The sequence below is a fragment of the Aspergillus wentii genome, assembly GCF_001890725.1.
Source record: "Aspergillus wentii DTO 134E9 unplaced genomic scaffold ASPWEscaffold_3, whole genome shotgun sequence".
In the NCBI taxonomy this organism is placed as follows: Eukaryota; Fungi; Ascomycota; class Eurotiomycetes; order Eurotiales; family Aspergillaceae; genus Aspergillus; species Aspergillus wentii.
In genome coordinates, this window is record NW_024467834.1 from 3,961,585 (window position 1) to 3,971,643 (window position 10,059).

The 10,059-nt window shown below is 48.0% G+C and overlaps 6 protein-coding genes across 6 annotated transcripts; 2 read left to right on the top strand and 4 right to left on the bottom strand.

Moving 5' to 3' along the window:
• Positions 1 to 540: 540 nt before the first annotated feature.
• ASPWEDRAFT_739091 (cytochrome P450) lies at positions 541 to 2,203 on the bottom strand (the record flags this gene model as incomplete). Its single annotated transcript, XM_040839395.1, has 5 exons — positions 541 to 953; positions 1,001 to 1,585; positions 1,632 to 1,752; positions 1,846 to 1,977; positions 2,021 to 2,203. 5 exons carry the CDS (start codon positions 2,201 to 2,203, stop codon positions 541 to 543), a joined length of 1,434 nt encoding a protein of 477 aa, XP_040691516.1.
• A 226-nt stretch (positions 2,204 to 2,429) lies between these two features.
• ASPWEDRAFT_739096 (uncharacterized protein) lies at positions 2,430 to 4,186 on the top strand. The gene is made up of 3 exons (XM_040839396.1): positions 2,430 to 2,627; positions 2,671 to 3,408; positions 3,453 to 4,186. The coding sequence occupies exons 1-3, from the start codon at positions 2,512 to 2,514 to the stop codon at positions 3,850 to 3,852; spliced, it is 1,254 nt and encodes a 417-aa protein (XP_040691517.1). The 5' UTR covers positions 2,430 to 2,511; the 3' UTR covers positions 3,853 to 4,186.
• Positions 3,891 to 4,850, bottom strand: ASPWEDRAFT_171303 (Zn(II)2Cys6 transcription factor domain-containing protein; the record flags this gene model as incomplete). The annotated part of the gene is made up of 1 exon (XM_040830760.1): positions 3,891 to 4,850. One exon carries the CDS (start codon positions 4,848 to 4,850, stop codon positions 3,891 to 3,893), a length of 960 nt encoding a protein of 319 aa, XP_040691518.1.
• A 439-nt stretch (positions 4,851 to 5,289) lies between these two features.
• Positions 5,290 to 6,948, bottom strand: ASPWEDRAFT_171304 (uncharacterized protein; the record flags this gene model as incomplete). The annotated part of the gene is made up of 4 exons (XM_040830761.1): positions 5,290 to 5,533; positions 5,580 to 6,419; positions 6,465 to 6,706; positions 6,751 to 6,948. The coding sequence occupies 4 exons, from the start codon at positions 6,946 to 6,948 to the stop codon at positions 5,290 to 5,292; spliced, it is 1,524 nt and encodes a 507-aa protein (XP_040691519.1).
• Positions 6,949 to 7,393: 445 nt separating this feature from the next.
• On the top strand, positions 7,394 to 7,840 carry ASPWEDRAFT_171305 (DUF427 domain-containing protein; the record flags this gene model as incomplete). Its single annotated transcript, XM_040830762.1, has 4 exons — positions 7,394 to 7,474; positions 7,524 to 7,629; positions 7,675 to 7,755; positions 7,806 to 7,840. The coding sequence occupies 4 exons, from the start codon at positions 7,394 to 7,396 to the stop codon at positions 7,838 to 7,840; spliced, it is 303 nt and encodes a 100-aa protein (XP_040691520.1).
• A 408-nt stretch (positions 7,841 to 8,248) lies between these two features.
• ASPWEDRAFT_39579 (uncharacterized protein) lies at positions 8,249 to 9,925 on the bottom strand. The gene is made up of 6 exons (XM_040835125.1): positions 9,568 to 9,925; positions 9,481 to 9,517; positions 9,365 to 9,432; positions 8,939 to 9,315; positions 8,812 to 8,876; positions 8,249 to 8,760 (listed from the first exon to the last, which is right to left on the bottom strand). The coding sequence occupies exons 1-6, from the start codon at positions 9,742 to 9,744 to the stop codon at positions 8,429 to 8,431; spliced, it is 1,056 nt and encodes a 351-aa protein (XP_040691521.1). The 5' UTR covers positions 9,745 to 9,925; the 3' UTR covers positions 8,249 to 8,428.
• Positions 9,926 to 10,059: the final 134 nt, after the last annotated feature.

Below are 10,059 nucleotides of genomic sequence, written 5' to 3' on the forward strand. Positions count from 1 at the left end.
GTGTTTATGGGTATCGATGGTCCCAACAGCAGCTGACGAGCTTGTTTGGTTTTATACTTCATGAACAATAAGGTAGCCAAGAAATTACATCACCGTGACATTTCTGAAACCCATACTCGCATCGATTTTATTATGCGCCATATCATGAAATGATTGCATTCTCGTATTCTAGCAAAACGTGCCGACCTCCAATCCCATCGGGTCCATCCCTGCTTGTGCCACGAGGGCGAGGTGCGACCTTCCCGCGCAAGATGAACAGAGCGTATTCGCCACCTTTATCACTTGATGATGATATCGGCGAATAAAATTGCAAACCGCCGACAGCTGCACCGGAGGGTGGCTGTGATCTCGTTCCACAACTTTAACTCTATCTTAACCCGATCCGGCGCATCTCGAAGGTCTAGGCCGTCCACCAGATGTATGCGCATTGTGCTTGGACTCTACAGTAAATCGTCTACTAGTATCATGGATCACTCAATAATTATGAACGCAGCAGATATAGTAGATTGAGTAACAGTAGGTAACAAATATCTAGCTAATCTATTCCCTCCTCCGAAACAACACCTTGGCCGTCTGATTCGGCCGTCTAGAACGGTCATACCACGATGGCTCCGGCACTTTCTCCATATCCTCCAAGCGCAAATCATAGTGGATGAGTGTGTGAGCGAGTAGCAATTTAATTTCCTGTGCCGCAAAGAAACGCCCCGGGCATGCATCCTTACCGTGGCCAAAGTTAATGTGTGTCGGCGAAGTACTCACAAACTGGTGTCGATTTTCGTGGCCTGGCTGTTCGCGCAACTTGGAGAAGCGAAAGGCGTCAAATGTGGATGCATTTGGATAGATATCATCGTCGAGATACATGGCATACATTGGGGCCAGGACGTAGGAGCCTTTGGGGACGGTAGTGCCGTCGGAGAAGGTGAAGTCTTGGATGACTGCTCGGGTCATTTGGGCTGCAGCTGTTAGAGTCATGGATTATGGAGTGTAGAAGGGAACTTACAACTGGCAATCGGAGCCAATCTCTGGCTTTCAGTCATGAAGCTATCCAACTTCCGCATTTGACTCAGCGCTCGTCCGGTCCAGCCATGTTCCTGCACTGCGCTTTCAATCTCGCCACGCAGCTCGGCATGAATATCAGTATGCATAGCCAGGTCAAACATGGCGTTTAGAAAGGTGACGCTGGTGGTGTGCACCGCAGCCACGTTCAGATGCAACAGTCGAAACATGAGTCTTTCCGGATCTTTCTCGCCTGCATGCGGTGCTGCATCCATGACCCATTGAAGGGAATCTGAATAAGGCTTCTCAGGTGTCTCTTCCTGAAGCCGAGCTTGGATATACGGAATTAGATGCTTGCGCGCAATTGCCTGTCGTTCCTTGACATTGGTCACGAACTGCGTCACCGTTGAGCGTAAGAATTTAGGCCATCCACGAAGTTTATCGGCGCCTCCAAATACATCGACGGTATATTTGATTGACATGTTGAGATACTCTTCATTCTGGCACAATGGAGCTCCGACCAAGAGTCGATTCGCCGTTCGTGTCGCAATGCGATGGGCTGCCGTGGACATGACAACTGGTGTCCAATCTATGGATATTAGAATGACTCTCATCTGGTAATTTTACGTTCTCACCAGCTGGATTCCCAATTTCATCACTGAAAGACAGACTGATTTCCTCGCGAAGGTCATCGATCTTGTGTTCCAGATTGGGCGTGAGATGCGTTTTGACAATATGGAAATGGAATTTGTGCGTCTCTACGATGGGAGAGACTGTGTATCTCGTTTACAGCACCTAGATTGTCAGCACATCCTATCTATCGAGTTGTCTTTGTTCCTGGATGCTCACATCGTTGGCTGATTCTTTCGCGCTGAGATGTGTCGGTGGTGCTGTGCGTATTTCGTCGACGAATTTTGGTGGCACGACTACGACCCAGCGGATGGGAGTGCGCAGTTGAAAGAATTGGCCATGTTGAGAAAACTGATCTATTAGCAAAGGAGAGGATGTAGGAATATGAGAATACCTTTTGATAACCCGCTCTGAGAACGCCCGCACTGTCTTGGAGATAGTCCAACGAGTCCTTCCAGGTTCCCAGCCAGCCAGAATGCGTGCTATACACAGGCACCTTTGCGCGTCGAGGGGACAGATAGAAGGCAAGGAAAATAACAGCAAGTACTGCTACTGCCAGGTAGAGAGAAAATTCCATTTCGATTGTTGGTTTGTGAATAGTCGCTCGCCTGCAGACAGTTATCTATGAATACGAGGTCTATATTTTGTATAATGTTATATCCCTGTTCAGTCGAACCAAATGGAGGAATAACGGGACGATCCCGCTTTGATCTCTTCACCATCGAGATAAAGTTGACAACGCACAATTGTCGTTGGATGGCGTTATTTTGCCTTTCCCCTTTCCTGTTCTGGACCCGGTGGATTTAGAGTTTCCTTTATCCCGAGTATATTTTGGAACAATATTGTGGGATTCTCCTGGTCATCCAAGCATCTTCAATCTACACAATGACCGACTCACCCAAAGCCGAAGTCAAGGTAGTAACGCCTCCTCCTCCTCCAAATGGTGGTCTCAAAGCATGGTTGCAAGTCGTGGGCAGTTTCATGCTGGTCCTGAATACCTGGTAAGTAAACCATCAGATACACAACATCAAATCTGACCATCAGGGGCCTTGCCAACTCCTTTGGCATCTTCCAAACATACTACTCCACAACGCTACTCACCACCGCCTCTCCATCCGCTATCTCATGGATCGGTTCCATCCAGGGCTTCCTGCTGCTCTTCGTCGGGGTTCTCTGTGGTCGCGCCTTTGACGCCGGATACTTCTACCCCGTGGTCGCACTAGGAATCATCCTCGAGGTGTTCGGTATGATGATGACCTCGTTAAGCACAACATACTACCAGATCTTCCTCGCGCAGGGGCTCTGCGTCGGTCTGGGATCCGGCTGTCTCTTCACCCCTGCCATATCGCTGGTCGGCACGTACTTTTCTACCCGGAGAAGTCTGGCCACCGGCATCGCAGCCAGTGGAAGCAGCGTCGGCGGTATCGTCTATCCCATCCTCATCCGCCGACTCATCGTCACGGTGGGATTCCCCTGGGCTGTACGGACCATGGGATTTGTCATGCTCGCTACGTTGGGGATTGGCGTTTCCCTGCTCCGACCGCGACTGCCGCCTCGTCGGTCTGGTCCGTTGGTGGATGTTGATGCTTTCAAGGAGCCGGCATATGCGACTTTCGTTGTTGGATTGGCACTGGCATTTACAGCGTTTTTCATTCCGTTCTTTTATGCGGAGAGCTATGCGCTCGGAATCGGTGTTGACTCTGACCTTTCCTTTTACATTCTGAGTATCATGAACGCGGGAGGGATGATCGGGCGAATGGTCCCGAACGCCATCGCAGACAAGTATGTTACCCCCAACTGACTTCAGCATAAACTAACCATTGCAGAGTTGGAAACTTAAACGTCATCGTGCCCTGCGCATACATCTCCGGAATAACCGTCCTAGCCTGGTCATCCGTACAGCGCCTCCCCAACCTGATCGCAGCCTCCTTTCTATACTCCTTCTTTTCGGGCGGACTGATGGCACTCCCTCCCGCGGTGCTGGTCGGGTTGAGCCCAAACCTGAGCCAGATCGGAGTTCGCGTTGGGATGGCGCTTACCGTTGCGTCGGTGGGGGTATTGATCGGGTCGCCGATTGCTGGGGCAATTCTAGCAAGCCAGAGTAAGCAGGATAAGGTGGATTTCACAGGAACGTTGATATTCACCGGTGTGGTGCTGCTCGCTTGTGGGGGATTTATGAATGTTACTCGGGTTGTTAAAGCTGGGTTTACATGGGGGAAGGTTTAGCAGCATAAACAATATATAACTCGAACAGATAGACAGGTTCAACTCTGAAGATCAGCCATAGCACCCCGGAAATCCGCAATAAGGGAACTCCGCATCATATTATACAAATCCAACCCATCCGCCTCATCAAGCCCACATGCCCTCTGATCCAATCTTTCCAGTAACCGTGGAACCTTGACGACATCGAGTAGGAGAATCTGCTTGGTTAATGACCGTTCATCAGCATCGTCGAGTTGGTACGTCCCAAGTGTGAGTCGGGCTATCTGAGGCGCCGTGCCAGAACTCTCTGGCTGTGTGTAGCTAGGGACATTAAAGTAGTCATAGTCGCTTCCTGACACGGAATAACCCGGTGAAGATACGGCTGGTCGTCCTTTCAGCCGGTTCTGGTAGAGGTGTTTGTATAGCTGGAGAGTCTTGCGGAGGAGGATCAAGATGAGCAGTCGGGTCGTGCTATCGTGCGGAAGTGTGCATTTGATAGACGTGCAGATATGCACTAGAGCGTCTTTATTCCGAGCCAATGCAACGTCGAGACTGAGAGAGTTGACATCGGTTTGCTGTACGGTTTCCAATGCGCGTAGGATGGAGGTGCAGCAGCCGCATGGATGGGTGCTAGTATTGCCTGTCTCGCTGAAAGGGTCCATCAAGATCGTCGATAAAGATGGTGTTTCCGGTGCAATGGGTAGCTGTGTATACACCGACTCCTCCAAGGACGGCGTAGGAGGCATCGACAGCCATCCTGACAGTGTTGAATCGACTGCACCATCTAACGAAAGTGCAGCATCGCCATACTCCTCGGTATTCAGTGCTGGATAAGCAGACGAAGCACTATTCTTCCTCCCCGACGGAGTCCTCCCAGACCGACCAGGTGGACTGTGAATGCATTTCGCATTCAGTGTCAGACATCGGTGACATCCAGCCGTTGAGACAGGGACGCATTTTACCTTTGCGCGGTGGCAATTGTCGCAGGATGCCCGGAGAGCTGGTTTCTGTGTTCCCATTTTATGAAGGCCTATAAGCACGTTGCATGTGAATGTGGAGGCATTGGGGTGTCAGTTTTATATAAACACGAGGCTCATCTTGATTCCCCCTGATAATACAGGTTCGCGGCCTGGGTACTGTAGCTATGTCGTGATTACAAGGAAGTATTGATATAAATGTCTATACTTATCAGCGGGAAATGAGGGGAAGTTATTCTATCGAAAGATTATATAGTCTAAGCTACAGAATACGAGGTGACATGAGACGTTCCTGAACTTTATACCAGTGAAAGAATCACGCCATTATCGCTGCAGATATAATAATAGCAAGCCGCCGTATGATTAAATCACTTCATGCAAGGGTCCAGTCAGCTTTCAGGTGATTGCGATGTTACGATCACTGGTCTGGTGTCTATATATCCTGGTTCAACCTACATACAGGGCCATGTAAACAACACAGCTACTGCGTTCTCTTCCCACGACTCTCAAAAGGAAGAAGAAGGCTGAGGATAATCAACAAAGCAAACAAAGCAGCACACACGAACAGTGGCGTTGTCGTCTCGACATTCGAATAGCTTCCAATAATCACACCCAGAATACCCCCGAGCCGGTTAAACATCACGCAGATTGCATATCCCGTGGCGCGGTGTGCAGATGGCAGGATTTCAGGGGTATATGCGTACATTGTTCCGTAGTAGATATTCCTGCCTCAGTTAGCTATACTCGGACAAAGGGATGGGTGGAACATACGTCGCAGCAGAAATGGCAGCAGAAACACCCACATTCTGCGCTGGAGTTTTGATCTGCGTGTATCCAAACTGCAGCACCATGGTGAGCAACGCACCAAGGGCCATGGTACCTCGACGACCAAAGATCTTGGTTTCGACTAAAAGACCAGCAATGATGGGACCGACTAGTCCCACGGCCTGGTTGATCGCGTAGTTTCTCCAGATGATATAGTTCGAGCTGCTCTTGACCTTGACGCCCTGGGATTTGAGATAATACGGAAGAAAGACGTGGTAAAGAGGGCTGACGATACCAATCACGAACCAGTTAAGGATGATGATGATATACGACCAGCCGAGCTTTCTCGTTTGAAACAGTCCGCTGAAATGCTCTAACAGTCGGACAGACGACCAGGCCGACTGATCTGTATGAATGACGTCGCCTTCATTGAGGAGATCGTTCAAGGTCAGACTGAATTGACGATTATACTTCCCTGCCAACCCGGTCAAAAAGGTAATGACTTCTTCGTCACGATTCTGCGATATCAGCCATTTCGGCGTCTGCACCATGCGGATCACAAACACCCGCAGCAGACTGAGAACAAGCACTAGCCCGCCAATGGTGAAATGCAGGTATCGCCATCCCATGTTCTCGTGATGCGCACACGTAGCCGGTGTCGCAGTTGAGGCACAGCTGAAGTTGCTCATGAATGCCCATGCCAGCAATCCGGCAATGGTGTACCCAACAGCCCACCAGATGGACATGAAAGTTACCAGCCACGACTTGCGTGCTGGAAGAAATTCCAGCAGAGTCGTTGAATCGAGGATATAATTCCCCCCGACGGCTGCCGAGTACAAGGCCACCCTGGATTATCAGTAAAGGCCTGTAAAACATGTAGTGAGAACCTACAAAGTTGCAAACGAAATATATCCCGGCATTCCACCTGCGATAATGGCAAACACCGCCGCCAGCAGCAAGGAGGAATGAAAGGCAAATCGACGCCCGATGATATCAGCAGACAGACCCCAAACGGCAGCGCCCACCAGCAGGCCAATCTGGGATGCAAGGGCAATTCCGGCCAGCTTCTTGTTCGGGGCACCATACTCAGTCGCAACAGCTGGCTGGGCGATAGATTGGCAGATGATCAAAAGCTGCATTGTCAGCGCCAAACAGGCAACATGTCTGCGTGTCTTACCGAATCAACGGCATATCCAAACCCGTTGAGAAAGAAGAGCTTCCATTGGAATGGAGTCATGCCGATTTGGTCAATGGCCGTGTTGACCAGAGTCAACTTTTTCGCCAACACCGGGTCGAAAACGGAGCTGTCGAATACATCGTCTGTGATTTCTTTGTTGGCTGATGAGGCTAAAGAGGTGGTTTCTGTTACTGTCATGATGCCTAGGGCGCGGTTGACTCATTCACATAAACAAATTTTTTGAATTCCTGTCCTCATTCAACATGAAGCATTTAAAATACTGCAATATTCAGAGCACGCCATAACATACACACAAAATATGTTGACACATTCCCGCCGAAAGCATCAAGACACATGGAATACCCTATAAATTCATCATAATAAACATCATCACCACATTCTTGCATCTCCCTGAATCGGAGGGTTTGAGTGGCTTCGGCGGAGATTAAATAGCATTGACCCTTTCCTAGTCAGCGCCTATCTCGGATCTCGTATTGCATCAGAACGGCTGCATATGACTCGATTAATAAATCATCTCATTTCAACTGTCCTAATTTTTTTTTTTCTGACTTCATAATTACAGGAAATTACATATAATCTTAATTGCAACTAACTTTCATCTTCGTTATCATCCCTCCGCATCATGCCTCGTGCTCTGGCCAAGATAGGCGATCTGATCATCGCAGAAACAGAAGTTTGGGAGACGGTGGAAGACAATATTTATGTATGTACTTTTTCCGGTTCGTGCTGATAAAAATGATTAATAAATACAGTTTCCCATATCAGCAATCAAAGATCCTTCGATCCTCCAGCACTCAGACCGGTCAACATTTTGTTCCTGGAAGGGCCATGCTTCATACTGGCATCTTAATTTAAATGGTTCGTGAATTATATGTCGAGGGAGATAAATATTAATGGCTGCAGGGGAAGTAATCGAGAATGCAGCATGGTATTATCAATATCCATATGATGCCGCTGCTCACATCAAGGACCACGTTGCTTTTTGTATGCATCTTGATCACCTTATACAGTCTCGACTGACATGCTATTCATAGACAAGGACAGGGTTGAAGTAGTGGAAGACTACTAAGTATATACTACTGTGAATGGCCTATTAAGTTTGAGTATATGGCACGTGTATCTGGGTCATTTCAAAGATGCAGGACCGCAAAACTGCTATATGCCATTTGGATGGCTGACGAATCATGTATACGTTTTGGGATGGGGCAGCATTACATTCCCTGCAGATCTGAAGTTCATTCTATTTAAGGTTGCAATATCAACGCAGGGCAAAATCCAAACAAAGCTAATATCGATAATTCCTCTGTTTACCTTTTTACGCGCTGTTGCCAGCCCATCGTATTCCAAATGCAGAGTGTTGACGAAACGAAGTCAAGAGCAGACCTATTCTGAAACCAGAACATGGTCTACTGTTTCAATCGCGGGTCCTCATCTTAGCAGCTAATCTTGAGGTTTATTCAATAACAGAGATCATCAACCCTCGATATTAAATACAGCCACAATGCTGAGAAACCTTATCCAGTACCTTACTATAGACCCGGGGAATACATTTTTTCTTTCATGACCATGTGCCGGCACCTCCCAGGATTTAAAAATAAATTAGCAATTTTTATCCTTTACCCTCTATACAAAGCTCACAATCTAAATATCTGAAAGTTTACACCAACCTTATCCTCTCACCGCGCACACTCATTTCCCTCCGCAAGAACATCTCATCAGAAACCATACTGTCCATGCCCGCCGTAGATTGCGAGTCCTTCACTGCACCATTACAAGATGGCGAGCCATTATCACTACCGAGCCAGACAGGGTGTTCGGCCTGTCTCATTTGTCCGAAAATGTTGCTGAAGGGGCTGTCTTTGGCGCCAACTTTGCATCCGAACCATGCCGATACTAGTTTGAACAGTGGGCGGAGGGTTGGAAGGCAGGCACATGTCACGCCCATTGCGCATTCGACGACACACCATGTACAGGGGGTTGCAAGTGTCCCTATACAGGTCAGTAATTTCTGGCAATCATGTCATTGAGACAGAGACTTACAGGTAAGATCCATGATGTCAAAAGCAAACAGAGTACTGAATCGGTAGATACTGGCGGCGAGGACACTAAAGCGTAAATCGGCAAGTGCAAAGATGAGCAAGTATTGCCATGGATATCTCAAACTTACAAACTTCCCAAGCCAAAAATAGCTATGACTCCAAGGCGGTTCAGTACACTCGTATGAAGCTTCCACACCTGCGGAGCTGGTAAGGATAAGATAGCAACATCAGTTGCGATATTGGGAACGCCATTCCCAATAAACGAGCCTCGTAGATTGATGCATGTTCCAGGAAGCACGATATTCCAGGCTTTTGCGATAGGATTGCATTGAAATATGCAAACGCAGACAATCGAGATCCACCATCCAATGGTGATCAGACCGAGAATGAGCGCAGCGATTCGAAAGCTCCTTTCGGACCTGAGGATACGATGGTACATGAGAAGAACCGATATCTTGATCATCGCTACCGAGGAGGTATAGATGCACTCAAATGCTAGCAATATCTGATCATTTATCAGTTTATTGTGCCTGTGTCTGGGCGTATGCCTTTACCTTGTGTATCACGATTAAATTCTGGGCAGGCAATGCAGCCTGATGCAAACCCATCCCATTATGAACGACTGCGTTTTTTTAGCCTTGTCCTATACATATGAGGATTAGTTCCATACGCCCAAAGTTCAACCCACTGAGGGTATATACAAAGCCCTGGAAAGCTGTCAGGGTCAGAATTCACCGTAGTATATCTGTCGCCTCACCAAAGAAATAAACAGTGCCCAGTCATCCTTTGCCAGCTTGAAAGATTGCTTTTTGCGAGAAATTACACGTAGTATCGTGAATAATAAGGCGATAACACACATAACAATCGTCGTTCGGCGCTGGCGTGCTTGGGTACTTGCCGCAGGACTGAGGTTGGCGGCTTCAAACGATGTCATGACTGGTCGGGTCTATCATTCAGGCCCAACCGCTGCCGAAACTGCAATAGTTTCGATGCGCTGATACCACTAGGGTCTGCCTGGTTAGTATATATACGGATGATATTTATTCTCGACAGTATTATGGTCATGGATGAAATCATTGAGGCTGAACCATTTTTTCACCGATCCTGAGAAGCCCCTGCAGCTCGACAGATTATATTATGGCCATGGCTATTTTCAAAATCCAAATGTTTAAACTGTAAAGAGCTGGCATGTGCTGGAGCCCATCTGATTGTAATAGCCGAGGCATACAATCTTCTAACATGTAAAGTT

Bases quoted from the DNA above. Each gene is read 5' to 3' on its own strand.
- ASPWEDRAFT_39579 (XM_040835125.1), bottom strand. From the start codon at position 9,744: ATGACATCGTTTGAAGCCGCCAACCTCAGTCCTGCGGCAAGTACCCAA. The intron at 9,433-9,480 runs GTATGGAACTAA...AAAAAAACGCAG, and splicing joins CAGTGGGTTGAACTTTGGGC to TCGTTCATAATGGGATGGGT. The intron at 8,877-8,938 runs GTAAGTTTGAGA...TTTACGCTTTAG, and splicing joins ATTTTTGGCTTGGGAAGTTT to TGTCCTCGCCGCCAGTATCT.
- ASPWEDRAFT_739096 (XM_040839396.1), top strand. From the start codon at position 2,512: ATGACCGACTCACCCAAAGCCGAAGTCAAGGTAGTAACGCCTCCTCCT. The intron at 2,628-2,670 runs GTAAGTAAACCA...TCTGACCATCAG, and splicing joins ATGCTGGTCCTGAATACCTG to GGGCCTTGCCAACTCCTTTG. The intron at 3,409-3,452 runs GTATGTTACCCC...TAACCATTGCAG, and splicing joins CCGAACGCCATCGCAGACAA to AGTTGGAAACTTAAACGTCA.